This window comes from Phoenix dactylifera, chromosome 4 (assembly GCF_009389715.1).
Source record: "Phoenix dactylifera cultivar Barhee BC4 chromosome 4, palm_55x_up_171113_PBpolish2nd_filt_p, whole genome shotgun sequence".
NCBI lineage: Eukaryota > Viridiplantae > Streptophyta > Magnoliopsida > Arecales > Arecaceae > Phoenix > Phoenix dactylifera.
In genome coordinates, this window is record NC_052395.1 from 14,617,530 (window position 1) to 14,633,554 (window position 16,025).

A 16,025-nucleotide genomic window follows, 5' to 3' on the forward strand; every position below is an offset into this window, starting at 1 on the left:
CGGCGAATTCATTATCGGTCACTGGCAGGGCCTGCTCAGTTATTAGTCGGCCACTGGCGAGGCTGGCTCAGTCATTATCGGCCACTGGCAAGGCCGGCTCAGTTGCATTCGGCCCGTAGCATCGAAAACTCTTAGGTACCCCTTGCAAGCAGTGCAAATAACTAGAGGCAATTCATCATCATTCTTTTATGCTCATGTTAATGAAAATTATGACATGTAATTCCATTCATCCTACATGCATCATGAAATCTACATAAGCATGATATAAGCATAATCACCAATTATATGGCTAACGCATGCCACTCATATACATGATTCATAATCCATATCTTAGGATATAACGTAATCTACTTATTTCGTAGGCATAATGGAAATCATAAAGCACATATAATCATAACTTGTATAACTAAAGCATGCCATATACATTCACCGTTCATAACTTATAATTTAGGGTACATGACCTACAGTACAAGTATAACGGTTTAAATTTCATGCATGATCTATAAAAGATTAGGACAGGTTACTTACCGTGATTCGCTTTCTCCCAAGTTTCTCATGTCCTGGTGACGGATCCTGAGTCACCTAAAATCACGTCATAATAAGCATATTATTTCCTTTTTACTTGTTTGGATCCTACCCGAACTATAGCCCAAGTCTAATGCATCCGTATTGGAGCTTTAATTGGGTCCATATGGGTTAATTGGCCTGCTAATTGGTCAATAAGCTTAATCCCCAACTTAATTGGGTTTAATTCCGGGTTTAGGGTCACCGTGGTCTATTTGGGCCTGAGTCAGGATTAATCTGGGGTCAATTTGGCCCCAAATTAGTCACATTGGGCTTGAATTGGGCTTATTTCCACTAATTTGGTCTGTTAGGACCAATCCCAGCCGAATTGGGTTTGGGCCTCATTCCATTTGGGCTTAATTTTGGTTAAATTTATAGTCTGGCTCGTCCAGGCTTAGCCCAATTTGATTGGGCCCGGGTTTAGGTTCAATTGGCTAAACCAATTTCTTATTATTGGGCTTAATGGGTTTTCGGACCCGAACCCGATTCCGACCCGTTAACCCACTCTTTTCTTTTCTCTCTCTCTCTTTTTTTTCTTTCTCTTTTTCTTTCTTTTTCTTCCATGTTTCTTTTCTTCTCCTTCCCGAAGCTTCTTTTCCTTCTCTCTTTTCCTTTCTTTCTTCCCTTCTCCCGATCCCTCTTTTCCTTCCCCCTTTCTTCGCCTGCGAAGGGAGGAAGGTGCTCTCCGGAGGGGCCGAGCCACGGCCGGCGGTACCTACGGCCGATGCCCGAGGCCGAGCCCACGGCGTCCTCGGCTGAGCCCGTGGTCGGAGCCGACGGCTCCCTCGTCCCCACTGTGGTGGGGAAAGAAACCCACCACCGCGGCCATGGCTGCGGTCGAACTCGCCGCGACCAAGGAAGGTGGCGGTCGAGCTCACCGTGCCCGAGGGAGGGGAGGAAGGGCCTCCGGCCATCGATGCTGCGACCACGACTGCGACCAAGGTCACCGCGCCGGATCCACGGTCGAAACACTGGTAGGCTCCCCTCTCCTTTTTCTTCTTTTCTTTCTTTTTCTCTTTTTTTTTTCTTTGGTCCTTCCCTCCGGCACCACCACCTCTTGCCGGAGAGGAGGTGGTGGTCCGGCCGGGGCTGGCGGCCCTGTGGCCACGCCGGTTGCCGGCTCGGCCAGACCGGCGGCCTGGGGCTGCCCCACGAGCCCTAGGGTAGCCGCAGCCGAAGCTGCGGTGCCCTGCTCATCTGCAGCCGGGCTCGGCCCGAGTAGTTGTCGGGCCTGGGTTTGGGCCGCGGCCGTTCTCAGGCCAACCCGCGGCCGTTCTCAGGCCGGCCCGCGGCCTGTGAGTCCGGCCCGGCCCGCGGCCTGTGGGCCCTACCTGTGGCCCTTTCTTCCTTCTGCCGATCTCCTCCTCTCTGTTTCACTATTGAAACAGAGGGGAGAATACCCCACAGAGGGTTTCTCTACTACTTATAATTTCATTAACAGGGTCCTTACCTGGCTTTGGCCGGTTGCAGTCGGGCAATACCACCCCTTGGTAGTCCCTCCTTCCTCTCCTAGAGCTTCAGGGCTTCTTCCGCCTCTAGCTCCAGGGTTTCGGCTCTCTGCTTTTTTTTTTTTTTTTTTGTTCTAAGGGGTCAGGGAATAGAGGGTACAGTATTGGGGCTTAAATACTTTTGTTTAAGGGATGAGACCCCCTTCTGAGAGGTCCCATCCTCTCTTCCCCCTTGCTCCGGGGGCTTCCAGCTACCCCCCCTTGTCTCAGGCCCGCCGGAATCGGCTGCCAGCAAGGGGGTGAGGTGGTGGCCCCCAGTTTTGCATGGGTGAGGGTCCCTCAGTGAGGTCCCATCTTCCCCTGTTCTCTGGTCCAGGAGCTCCCAGCTGCCCCCCTTGTCTCAAGGGCGCGCGGTGGCTCTCCCTCTGCCGGCCAGCTATGGCCCTGTCACTTCCCTTCTCAGCAAGAGGTGGCAACCCTTTCACGGTTGCCCCCTCTCAGTACTGCCCCTACAGTAAAATCGGGCCCCACTCCCCCCGTAACTGGGCCTTAAAATATTGGGCCCAGTTGGTAGTGGGCCCGGACATTACAAGGATATTTCCATTTTCCTCTGAAATTGAAATGGATATGAGACTCCCTCCAAACAAACCGCTAGAATGAGAGTTACTCATTCTCATTTCTATTTCCAAGCCCAACTCATCCTAATTAGATATACCTTGAAATTATTATATTCATGACCACCTAAATAAAGTAGCCCTGCATGCACTCATCTCAAAATTGATCTTCATGTTTTCAATATTGATTCTAGATGATTTCGACTGATATTCTCATATTTACCATTGATCATTTTTATTTTTGTCAAATGATGAGAGCACAAAAGTGCAATCGTCATACCATCTTAATTAGTATTATACCTAATCATTAATAAGAAAATTAACTAATTAACATTGTATTTGTGTTTGAGTACAAGTAATCCAAGAAATCCAATAACATTGGGTTTGAGCCCAATGCCCGGCAGCCTGAGCTCACGTTAAGCCAGCATTTTCACGTGATGGAGCTCAGCCCGCGATGAAGATCCCAACCGGAGTACCAGTAATCACCCGTGATGCATCCAAGATCCAGTGTCCAGCCCGCGTCTCCTTCGACCCATCAATCTCCCAGCGCCCATCAAGCCGTGATCGACTCCTCCCAGCATCCGCGATCCATCCCAGGAACTTCTTCCATTTCCAATCTCCCACGTGCAGTCCACATCCTCCAAAGTTCCTCTCCCGCAATCAACACTAATGCATCCGTTTCTTCTTGAGCCAGCGAATCCCAAATCCCAGCATCCGTGCATTCCTCCCAACAATCAAGCCATGATCCAGCCACCCGTGAAGGAGGAAATCAGCAGCACCGTGATCCAAGCTCTTCCGGATTCAAGACCCCTTCCTCCGCCTCTGCTTCCGCCCGTGATGCGGATGCTAATCCATGATCCCAGCAGCCCAAGAGTCCGTCGGCATTCATCTTCCGCGTCCCAGCTCCTTCCCAAATCAGCAAGCCGCATCCTCCCAGCTCCATTCCGTGATCAACGCCCCCAACGCTCCTCTTCCAGATTCAAGATCCACCTGGGAATTGGTCGTTACCCCCCTTCGGCCTGTGGCCTCGTCCCCCTCAGGGGGATTTACTTATTCGCGCACACATGCGCGCTGTAATGACACAAGGTGTCATTTTAAGGTATCACTTTCTAGACGAAATCGCGCTATAACGCGATTTCTTCACTCCAACGAGGAATCATCCACAAACGAGCTTTAACCCCAGGCGTCCGTCTGCAGCTCCTTCCCCACCTTCTCCGTGATCCCATGCCGTGATCCAGCGATCCCGTGTTCTTCCTCGCAGTCACCATGATCCACCTCCCAGATTCCAGCATCGCATGCGATCAGCCCCTCTCCGCATCCCGTGAAGGAAATCCACGGACCACGCCATCATCCCAGACGACCCCCTCCTCCGCCCTCTCCTTCCTTCCGTGATCCCAGCCTACGCCGCGTCCGGGCATCCGTGATTCACATCTGCATCTCCAGCGCGCTCTCAAGGGATCCATCAAGGGGGAGAATGGGTATAAGAAGGGGAGACAAAGGGGAGGGGGAATCTTTTCTCTTCGATAATTTATTTCCGTTGGATCAGGTGAGGGGATGGTTTCCAAGAGTACGCGCGCTACGGCAACACGTCGACTCTCCCCCGCTTGCTGCTTGCTGGTCTCGACTTAGTCTTTCACCTCACGGAATTTCATCAAGCTATTCGCCTGCCCCTCTGACTTCTGGTGCCGTCAGCAGATACAGACCTAGCCTATAGCGGACACCAACGCCTTCTAGGAAATCCCTCCTAAGGGAATAAGGGAAGTTGGTCATTTTCTTATTGTTCAATTGGTGGAACTGATTCACGCAGGTCCAAACCAGCTGAGCTAGCTCATTTTTCCTTTACAAGATCTCGGCTCTTTGGAATGGTTGGAGAGAGCCCCGCCTCCTCTTGGTTGGCGCCGGGCCCGAGGGTGATGGGACTACTTCCTGAAAGAGCGTTCATCGGTCGATCGCGTGGGCGCTATCCCTTTGGTTCATCTTTCGTGAGTGAGATTTGTTCAGTTTATCTCTACGGTAATGCAGGGTCTTACCTGACTCTTAGACCAATTCAGGCAACCTCACCGAATCGAAGAAAAAAGGCTCCATTCTTCTATAAGGAGGTGAGACTAGGGCTGAAGTGCGAGCGAATTTGTTGATGTTGCACCCACGAAGTATGGAAAAGAAAGAATGGAGTGCTCGGTTGGGTTTGAGGCCAACGAAACAGGGGAGGAAGCTCTGGGGAAGAAAAGAAAGAAAAAAAGAGAGAGAGTATTTTAGTTTTCTGTTTGAGTTTAGTTTTTTTATTATTATTTATGAGAGCAATGTTTTTCTTTAGTTTGAGTTTACGAGAGCAATGCATTTTTTTTAAGTTTTATTTGAATTGAAAGTTTTAATTGAGAAGTTATGTTTTGAGTTTCAGAGCATGTTGTTCTTATTTTTAATTTTATTTTAGGTTTTGTTTTGTGTTTTAATTTTTGAGAGTTTATTTGGGTAGAAAGTTGTATTTATTCTGCAATTTTAATTCCTATTCTGCAATACATTAAATCTTCTTTCATATAATCTATATTCCAGTCTGCAATTTTCCTAGCACTGTTTTCATCCATTTTATGCCAAAGCTTTTCTTTGATTAGTTCAATATATAAATGCCTTTCGAATTTAAATACTTGTTTTTTTATCAATTTCAAGTAGAAAACATTCTCTGGTAAACCAGAGAATCATTCAAATATCCTCGAAGTAATGTTATTCTTCTATCATTCAAAAATCGATTTCGAATCCGAGTGAACGTTTTAATTTTTATGCAACTCCAATCGTCTCCCTGTGGATCAACCTCTTACGACTACTATTCTTCAAGTAGAACAGGTAAGAGTAAAATTAATTTAAATTTTGTTTGTCGGTTCTAACAATGATTTGTTTAGCATATTTTTAGGTAAGCAGAAATCGAACAACATCAAACTGCAGTATCTTTATTTTGAGTGATGATCTTATAGACTACCCAACTTCTATTTCATTTAATTAGTGTAACTCAGTCATGCTCACATAAGAGCTCAGTTCTTGTCAATGATTTGAACTAATTATTTATTTTTTCCATTATCCTCTTTGATTTGTCGCTATAATTTCATAATTGCAGCTAATCTTTTGCATTTTTACTTCCTGTTATTCAGTATTAGTTTGTTTGTCATCTTATATCATTTTTTCTTGGTCAATTTTTTATTTTATAATGATTTATTTGTTCTATCTGCATGAAGGGTTATGCTTCAAAATGCATCACTAATCAAATAAGAGAAGATATTTGCTAGCTAACTAAGAGCTCCATGTACCATTTACTAACTTTCCTTCTCTAATTTTTTTCCGTACTTTACTAGCTTTCCTTCTATATTGGTTACCAGTTGAAACTAGAGTTGTTGCTTATGTAGCCAGTCACTCCGATAGTACCCTATGGGTTGGAGATGGGGAGTTGTCCCTAACACTCCAAGGTATTTTGTTTTTCAATTTTATTGGGTGTATCCATACTTGTCAGGTATGATCAACCTGTCTTAGCAAAAAAAAAAAGAAAAAAAAAAAGAAAAACTAAAGTTGTTAAAAAACCCAAGCAACTCCGGCAATCCAGAGAGCTCTACGCAGGTGGTTGCCTAGGCAACAAACTTACCAACATCACTTGATATTGCCTATCTCTATTGAGTCTACATGATGATATTTTCATAATATTTTAATAAATTAAAATTATTTTGACATTTTCCACGGCCTACCTGGTGAACACAAATGGTTCAAAAAAATTCAAGACATTATAGTTTATTAAATGCATATTGAACTCATGAACATAACACAACAGGTTATGGAAGTACAGACATGCATTGTAGTTGTTTTAGCACAATGGAAACTAGAGCTTTGGTCCATGTTTTTGATATGGGAGAAGATGATATTGATGATTCATGATCATATTTTTTATAAAGGATTTGGTCTTTTTTTATTTTTTTTATTTTTCAGTTACAAAATAACTATTATATTTTTATAAGGTCCATGTATTTTATTTTTGATATTGATACAAGTTGATGATTTCTATGTAATAGCTAAGCCAGGGCTACAAAGGTGACTTCAACGGCCTTTACAACGTTAGTTGTTATCTCTATTATTTTAATATTCATATAATTTTTGGTGAGTTAATGGTTTATTTTTTATTGCGGGAAGATGAAGCTGGCCGACGGTGCCGTTGCCTATATGGAAGACGATCCGTTCCCGTTTCCTCTCTTCTTAAGTTTTCTTTGGGTTCTTGATATGGTTTCTTGATAGCCGTTTTCTTGTCTTCTTGCTTTCTCGATGGATTCCTGAGACAATTGTTGATTTATAGTTTAGTTTCGGTGTTCTCTGGATTTTGGAGATGATTCTTGGTCTCACGATTGGTTTTGGTTTCACGATTGGTTTTGGTTTCTCGATTAGTTGATTACTTGTTCTTCATTTGCTGCCTCTTCTTTGGATTCTAGGGACGGTTCTTGAATTATACTTTGGTTGCCGTGTTATTTGGGTTCTAGATAAGGTTCTTAATTTTTATATGGTGATTACCGTGTAGAGTCTAGTTTTGGCATTTGTGATTTGTGATGATCATCTCGATCCGGACCTCGCTCCATTTGTTATATTCAAAATCTTGGAGTTTTTGGTGATTTATGTTCGTTCGTTGTTCGAGTTCCGTTTTATCTTCTGTTTGAAGGTGGAGCAGGACATCTTGAAGCAAGAACCGTGGAGTAAAGAGGCTTTTGACCAAGGATTCCAACCAAGGAAGGGGGTGCTTGAATGCCATTAAAGTTGCTTTTTGAGGCACCATGGCCAGAAAGATTTCTGGATCCCAAGGCAACAAAATTCTCAGCGCTCTGTCTTCGAGCACCCAACGGAACAGCATTCGCTCCGGTTACAAATGGAACAGCATTATTTTCAGTATATCAGATGTGAGGATAAGTATAAGTGTGTATTTAGTTCCACATCGGTTATTCGTTGGATACATATTAGGTACTTGTACAGAATCGAAAAACTCAAATAATATTTTTTGGCTTGCCATTTTAGGTGAAATTCTGGGTTGTTACGTCAGATTTGGCTAGGCATGGCCTCTTCTCTTACAGGGCAGCTTCAATATCTAAGTTAGATAGAGATGACCGTTAATATAATTTTATAATCAATTTTTTGGTCTGTTCTTATTGAATGATTTGCATGTCAAATGCAGCAGCTATACAATATTGGTCAGTTCTGACAAGGAAATGCCAAAGTATTGCAAAGATCTTTACAAGGAAAAATTGCAGCGACGTGAGACAGGATAACATATGAACATGCGATTTCCTGTCATAATTAAAACAAGAGAATGCATGAGAAAATTTAAAGGTTTTTCTCAGACTTTCAGTGAATTTAGAATAGTCTACTAACAAGGCATGAGGAAGCAAATTCAAGTGAAGGCTTCTGTATGGCTGTCCAAAGATCAATAACCTTCAGGTCCAAATTATTACACAGTAACATGTTCGGCAATCCTGCTCATGTTTTCAATGTACTCTGGAAGTAGCACACAAGCACCTAGGTCAGATGGGTGAGATCCGATTGTGTCGCTGCGACCAAAGTAAACTATTGCTGATGAAGGTTGCGCGGCTGATCCTAAGACAAAATAAACAGATGCAAAATGACTTTGTCAACCTGATGGATGAGGGGCAACACTTTATTCACCAAAAAAAAGAAAAAGAAAAAGCAACACTTTGAAACAAGTAATTTAGTATTGTATAGCATAGTATAACATAATATGATATGATATAATCATAAGAATATAAACTGATGCAGAAAGGGTTATAAATGTGCGGTGTTTAGCTAAACAATAAAGTGGATGAAAGAAAGATTTGGAAAAACTTGCAATAGCACTAGAGATCCATGTTTTAAGACATAGGCGGGGTTGTATCTTTCACGTAAAAGAAGGTTTCACCTCCCTTCGTGTGGATCCACTGTTGGATCGTGCATTGATCATTTTAAGATCCGTGTAGTCAGATGAGTGGAGTTTGGAATGCTTTTGAGAGCTGTGCAAGGGTCAACATTGCAAAAGAAGATCAATCATTCTTTCGTGCGAAAGATACAACCCAAACCCTGAAGACACAGGTCGATTGACCAGGCTGACCAGCCCCACCTGCCACCCAAACCTTTGTCGGAGTGGATCAACTTGAAGCCTTTGTTGCCAACAACCAACAGCCAGAGCTCTCAATTCCCTCGGGCTTTTTTCGCCAATACTGTGTAGAAAGGAAAAGGGTGGTTTTGGCACTCCTCTCCGTCGAATCTTGAAGACAGTTTAAGTTAGCATACATCAGCTCTCTTCCTCCTCCATCCTCTTATTTAAACTGGCCACATGTAGTTCATCATCGTTGATTACAGGTTACTTTCCCCATTCTGAATGCATACATGTTATGCTTTCATTCTTGTTGAGTATAAATCTGTGTAGACCAGAAAATTGAGATTATTTCATGTTCTATTCTTAAATAGTAACTGAACATTGAACAAGACTTTATATTCATACTCTAGCTCCTCTCTCTATACTAAGTACTTCTTTAGCATACTCTAATGACCAATTCTTTACTAGGCCAAACTTCCTTCTTTCCAAGTCTGAAATCTTATCTTGACTCCCCGTGTACACTGTCGTGAAATATGGTCTTTCACATATGGAAAGGCGAAGAGATCGATCGGTCTCCTGGGGAATATTCTCTGCTCGCACATAGGAAGGCCAAAGGGGAGCATTTTTGTTAGGTGATGGGATGTGAATTAATTTACTCTTGCTATGAAGAGAGTGATTAATCCGAGTGCACTGTCTTTGCCTGAAAAATTAGTACATGTGAAAATGCATGAGCAAGAGACAGCACTCTGTAATGAGATTAGAGCTGCTGATTTGAGGTGCCTTAATATTGAATTTCATGGATGATATGAAGAGCCTAATCTTTGGCTGGAATTCTATATGTTTGTGCAAGGCATGCTAAGATATAGGTATCACATGCAGTCTATATAATAAGCCTTTGGATTCCTGAATTTCTGAAATAAATCATCAGATATGGGTTCCAAGCAGCAAGGCTTGAAGTATAATTACTATTGAATGGTCGGCTACAAAAACCCCCAATCTGATTCCATGCCAAAATTATTCAAATTCAATTCTCATGGATGTGAACATCTTTTAAGGTACTTTCAGACAACTATATACAGGGCAAGGTCAGACATGTTAATAAATTTACTTATGATTGTGACAGAGAAAAATAAATAATTTCATAACAAAATTTGGTATGAAGATGAACAGAATTTATCAGAACACATTTCATAGTAAAATTTCACCTGCTAGGCTCCTGGTAAAATCTAAAGAAAAAGAAATCCATTCTTTTGCTTATCTTTTGTTCCTTTATCCTTTTTGAACTTCTTTTCTGGAAAAAGGTAATTCTTCCATCATGCTGTTAGCGATTTTCTATTTTTCCTATAATGCTAGTAGGCAAGCTTTTCATGAGCAAAAATATGTTTTCTTGTGAAACCATTTATCTAATATGAGTTTACAGTCACCATCTAGTATAAAAACAATGAGTTGGGATAGCTCAACTGCCTTGTTATATATTTTTTTAATGAATACAAGTTACAATAGCTTGCTCAATTTGCTGCAATTCAACTTTGCCTACTTGGCTCCAGTTTTTAAGGGGATGTTTTGGGCATGTGAATTTGAGGAAATGGAAGGAATCAAACTCATAGTTTGCATGATGAATTTGGCTTTCTCCAGTTCCTACATCCAAAGCTGTTTCAATTCTTCTCCGATACTTGTGCAGCATGCAGAAAAATAGTGGAGCATCTGAAGGTGAGATATTGGAGGAAATTGAATCCATAGAACCAACTGGGGATGGATTCGATTTCCTCCAATTCTCATGTTCAAAACCCCAAACCTGCATTTCTCATCCATGTTGTGGAGAATCAAACCAACACAGAATCAGCAAACATCTAAGTTTCAAAGAAATCAGTAGCTTGAAATGGGGAGACATTGAGGAAAATAATCCAACATATGGTTGGACTGAGCCCCTCCACTTCTCACACTGTGCACCCAAAAATAATGTCCGGATATGGTTAAGCAATTGAAGGTGAGATGTTGGAGGAAACCAAACCAATTGTCACTAGAGCAGATTCGATCACCTCCAACTCTTACACTAAAAACTAACATTACTTTCCAGAGATTGGTTTGGAGGGCATGGAGCCAATGAAGGTGAGACATTGGAAGAAATCCAACCCCTGTCACCAAAGGATTTGTTTTCTTCCAACATCTCACGTTCAAACCCCCACATCCATTTTCTGAGCAAGAGCATACATATTTGAAGGACCAATGGTGCTGCTATTTATAAGAACTTCTAAGTTCCAACTTCCAACTGAGGAGAGTGGCAACAAGATTAGTGTGATATTCTTATTCCCATGGGAAATGCATGCGTTTCAGCTTTCCTTTCAGCAGCCGCTATGTTCACCTCTTGATGGATCAAGGGAATAGGGAGTTCCCGGACTTCATCTGCCTCTCCACTGGATTAAGGCAAGGACTCTTCTTGAAAGGAAACAAAAGGACAAAGGACTAAAAGTCTAGAACTCAACCTCCGGCCGAAAGCCTGATGATTAATCAAATCGAGTTATGTTTTGGCTAACTGGCAAGTTTTAATCTTGCGACTTTAGAATTTTTAACTTAATCACTTTTTGCTCATCTCTTTATTGTACATGGTCTCCTATGAAGTATATTCCTTTTTCTCAATCAAATTTGGGTAGCCTTTTTTGGGCCTCCCTTACCCTCAAAAAACAAAAATCAAGCATGTGATTGACTCTCGGGATCAGCCATGGAAACAGAATAAATAGCATAAAAAGCTGTTCTGATGCTCTGCCGCAGCTCCAGAGTGCTTCACCTGATTTTGTTTAGCGTTGGCACCAAGGGAGCGAAATTAGAGAAGCAGGCATCGTTTGTACTCGAGAAAAGTATTTATAAAGTTTTCTAAGATTGAAGATAACAGCGATCCATGCACCATTGTGCATGCTATATTTTAATTGTGTAGAGCTTCTGGCTGCCTCAATTTTGATTTCTCAACATGCCTACGTATTTCATGGCAGCTCCAGATGCCATGAACTCCCAAAACAACCCCACCAGAGAGCAAACTAAGGCTGGATAATTGTGGCTACTCTGAAGCATCAATCAGTTCAGCAGTAATTAAGCTGGTGACATCAACCACATTCAAGTATTTGCTGTATTGATCATTTTATAGAACATTCCCAAAGTTCATACGGCCACTAGTTCGCTATCTACACATTTCTACATAGTCACCAGGAATTTACAGGAGTCCAGCCAAGGTACATCCGTTCCTCAGTTGTATACTTATAAAAGGCTGGAATAAAAATCCAGAAAAAAAAAATTGAAGTTTTATTAAGTTTCAGTGGTAATGCTACGATTACAAATTTACAAGCATACTAGGCACTGGTTCCCTGTGCCGCAGTTTAGTAGACCGAGCTGAAGAAATTATAGGCGGAGATGAGTGAGCTGAGGGCGAGGGCAATGAATGCAAGGAACGACATTGCAACCGAAGCATTGATCATGTGCGTGAAGTCATCACCACCAAATCTCGACACCCAAACATCATTACGAGAGGCTGCTGCTGATGATGCTGAGATCAGAAGGTAAGCCAGTATCTGCAACAAACAAAACATTCAGGAAAGAAACCCAAAATAGAGCTCAAAATGCTGAGGTTGAAAAAATTGCCGGGCAGAGACACTGCAAGAAGAGATTTTGCTGCACTGCTGCAGTTTGTGTGAGGGTCTATGCAGCTATGCATCTAATCTCATATCGGTTATTCACCGAAGATATCTTATATAGGACTAACGAACCCAAATAATACCTTTCGGCTAATTTTTAGGTAAGGTCTTAAGTTGTTATAAATAATATCAGAGTGGATCCGATCTACGACCTATGTAGACTAGGAAACACTGCAGCATGGATCCATTTGAGTTGATCACGAGATGATCGTGGTGTTTGTAATTGGATTTGAATAAATTTTAGACTCTTAGCATCACGAGGTCACTAGGTTTTAAATGGGAAAAGTATGTAAGGATCCGTGCGGGCATGTGTTTAGTCTCATATTGGTTATTTGTCGGAGAGATCCTCGGCATTTATACAGGACTAAGGAACCCAAATAATACCTTCCGATTAGTCCTTTTGGGTGAGGTTTGGGGTTGTTATAGTTGATACCTTAGACAACACATATAGCCCTAAAACCACGTCTAGGACAACAAAGTGGTAACTCAAAGTCATAGAACAAGAAGGTAGATTTCTCTTTCTAGCAACTAGCCCTCTGTAATTCATGATAGCCTCAACTAGTCCTCTGGTAAGTCAAAGTTGCATGGCCAGAAATTTGGGACTAAATTATGCTGGATAAACATAAGACACATACCTGATGTGAATTCTTACAAAACTTTGATGGATCATAACTTGGTCCATTAAAGCAATGAATTGTTGAAAATACCATGGTGCCATAGCCCTCTGTAGCACCCCTTCCAACAATTTGAGGGGATATTAGATATAAAACTCATGGGGGTTTCACAAGAATTCGACAAAGCTTTTGCAAATTAGCACCATAGTTCATTTCATGCAGACATGGTTTAACATGTTCATGACCATTCAACATGCTATGACCATAGGCCATTATAGGTGGCATGTTTCATTACAATTTGAAAAGATTGGAGTTGTGAGTGGCAAAATTTAGGTAATTACTAGCATTTACCAAGTAAATCCATTGAATTCTGTAATCAGTTTAAATCACCAAGTGAAAAGATAGGAAGGAAAACTAACTTTTTTTTAAAAAAAAAAAGTTAGAGCTTGTTTGGATGATTAGGATGAAAATCCTCTAAGATTTATAGGGCAATACAACTAGCAACATTATAAGACTACTGCATAGCTATGTTTGGGTATTTACAAACATAGACCTAGCTCAGTCTGTCATCATTCGATCTTGCTGATTGTACTAGCCCAACCAACAAATTCCATACGATCTTTAGCCCAACCATCCAAATAAGCCCTAAGGGTCAATATCCTATATGGCCTATTGGGACAATCAGGCTGAAAGTTCATATGGGATTCATGAGTTGGACTAGTACAAAATTATTGAAGAAAAAAAAGGAACCATAAAAAAAAAAGGCTGAGCTAAACTTATATTCATAAATATCTGGGATTTTCAACCTGATCATCCAAACAAGCTCTTCATTGGTAAAATTACTGGCCATTGACTAGGTTCAAATTACGACTAAATCTAACTTTGACTTGATTTCCACTCGTAAGCAGGAAACCATTATGGTGGAGTGAGTAGCTCACCCTGTCTAACTACGTGTACTAGTAGCTCTCTTTATTGATTAAATTAAGAATATTTTTGTTCAACTATATGTTCTGGTAACCATGTTACTATGAATGAGATTTCTGAATTTCATTTTCTGGTGAGAATGAATGCGACGTTTTTGTGAAAGAGGGAAAGCTAGTTTTTTTTTTTTTAACGTGGAATAAAACTGCTGTATTTGACTCCGGTATGTGAGACTTGTTAATTAGCCCGCATTACCGCGGGCGTAAGACTTCAGTCCAAATTAAACCAATACAAGTCACTGTCCGTGACCGTCCAACCTGGGAGACGACGACCACGCGACATCAATTAAAACTAAAGCTTTAATTTAAAAATCCACAGCCATTGCACATAAGATTAACTTCTTTAAAAAAAGAAGAAGAAGAATACTTGCCTGATCCATAGAGAAATCAAAGCAGTATCCCTCTCGACGGCGCATGATTAATTTTTTTGTGATCGAATTGTGAACCTCCTTAACCACCTGAAACGCCGAGTACACGAACGCAATTACGTTCACCGCCAGGCAGTACCTGCACCGAAAGCAGACGCCATGCATACACATCAATAAACAATTAAATAAAAAAAATCGCATACCGTCCGAACTCCATCAGACGGTGGCCAACGAACGACAGCAAAAAACCAAACCGCCCAATCTTAGATCATACCGTAGGTCTACTCATCTCTTCTGAACCACAGGTCCACTGGGACCACTTTTGCAATTAAAAGCAAGACGCAGTAAAAAAAAAAGGAATTAAAAAAAAATATGGATCAATTTATTGCCATCGGAAACGTAGTTTGTGGCGTTGGGAGAGTCGGATCGTACCGGTACTCCTCGTAGCGGTCGAAGTAGTCGCCCGCCCAACCCTGGGTCTTATCGGCGGCCATGACCGAGAACGAGACGAGGCACAGCAACATCGCTGAAACCCTAAGCCCCAGCGCCGCCCTCCACACCGCTGCCCGCCGGACGGACAGCGGCACACCCCGTAACCCCCTCTCCGCATCCCTAGTAGCATTCGAGCCATGATCCCCACCCCCAGCCCCGCCGCCTGCTCCGCCTCCGCCACCGGCTGCCATCTTCGTCGCAACCGCCAGCTCGCCCCGGGTGAGCCGGTTTGCAATCGCCAGCGCCGCCGCGTTCAGTACCTGCCCCGGGGACCGCAGCAACTCCGGGCTGTTCTGCGGCGCCGGCGGGATCGGGTTCCGGAGAGGGGAATCCATGGCTTCTTCTTTCATTCCGTCGAGGGGGCTCTTCTCCGGCGGCGCCGGAAGCGGTAGCGGGAACGGGAACGGGTTCTCCGCGTGCCGGATCGTCGATGGCGGAGGAGAGCCTATCGGTTCTTCCTCTCTTTTCTCCTGAGGCGGCAGTGATCGGAGAGGTGAACCCATCGCTCCTCCTTCAAGCAGCGGATTTGGGCAATAAATTTGGCTCTTCTTTCCTTTCCGATTCTCGGCTGGGTTTTATTAAGTGAAGGGTTTAGGGCCACTAGTAAATATTTGGCGGTGTCAATTAGTTGTGGAGGAAAGAATTGGCGAAGGCTAGCAGCGTCACGGTGCTCTCGAATCTACTAATTTATGTCCAGTGCCATGGTATTAGTGCTGGGTTTGGGATTATTTGCTGGATGGACGGTTGTGATGCTCTGCAGATAAAGATACACGGAATGGGATTAGTGGCTGCTGGCCAGCAAGATGGTTGGCGGAGGGTGGTTCTCAGTGCTGGAAAGGCAAAAGCTGGACATAAAATGGATTCCTTTCGCCACTTGGCACGCATAGCTTGGTGGAAGCGTCAAGAGTATTTAGTTCAAGGAAAGAGAAAGGAACAATGAACTCTGTTACCGGAAGAGTGGCGATAAAGTAAGCAAAAAATGTGGAAAACCGGGTTGAAAGAAAACAAAAGATGCCCTTGTGACTCGTGAGATGTGAGATTTGATTATTTTTTTAAAAAAAATAAATAATTTATATAAATCTAGTATGAATATATCTAATAAAATTAGAAAATAATAAATCACAGAACGTCCTATACAGCTCTCTGTCTCCAATCTACA

General features: G+C 42.6%; 1 protein-coding gene across 1 annotated transcript; it reads right to left on the reverse strand.

Moving 5' to 3' along the window:
- Positions 1-11,822: 11,822 nt before the first annotated feature.
- LOC113460906 (CASP-like protein 4A3) lies at positions 11,823-15,808 on the reverse strand. The gene is made up of 3 exons (XM_008802857.4): positions 14,807-15,808; positions 14,378-14,513; positions 11,823-12,289 (listed from the first exon to the last, which is right to left on the reverse strand). Exons 1-3 carry the CDS (start codon positions 15,367-15,369, stop codon positions 12,098-12,100), a joined length of 891 nt encoding a protein of 296 aa, XP_008801079.1. The 5' UTR covers positions 15,370-15,808; the 3' UTR covers positions 11,823-12,097.
- Positions 15,809-16,025: the final 217 nt, after the last annotated feature.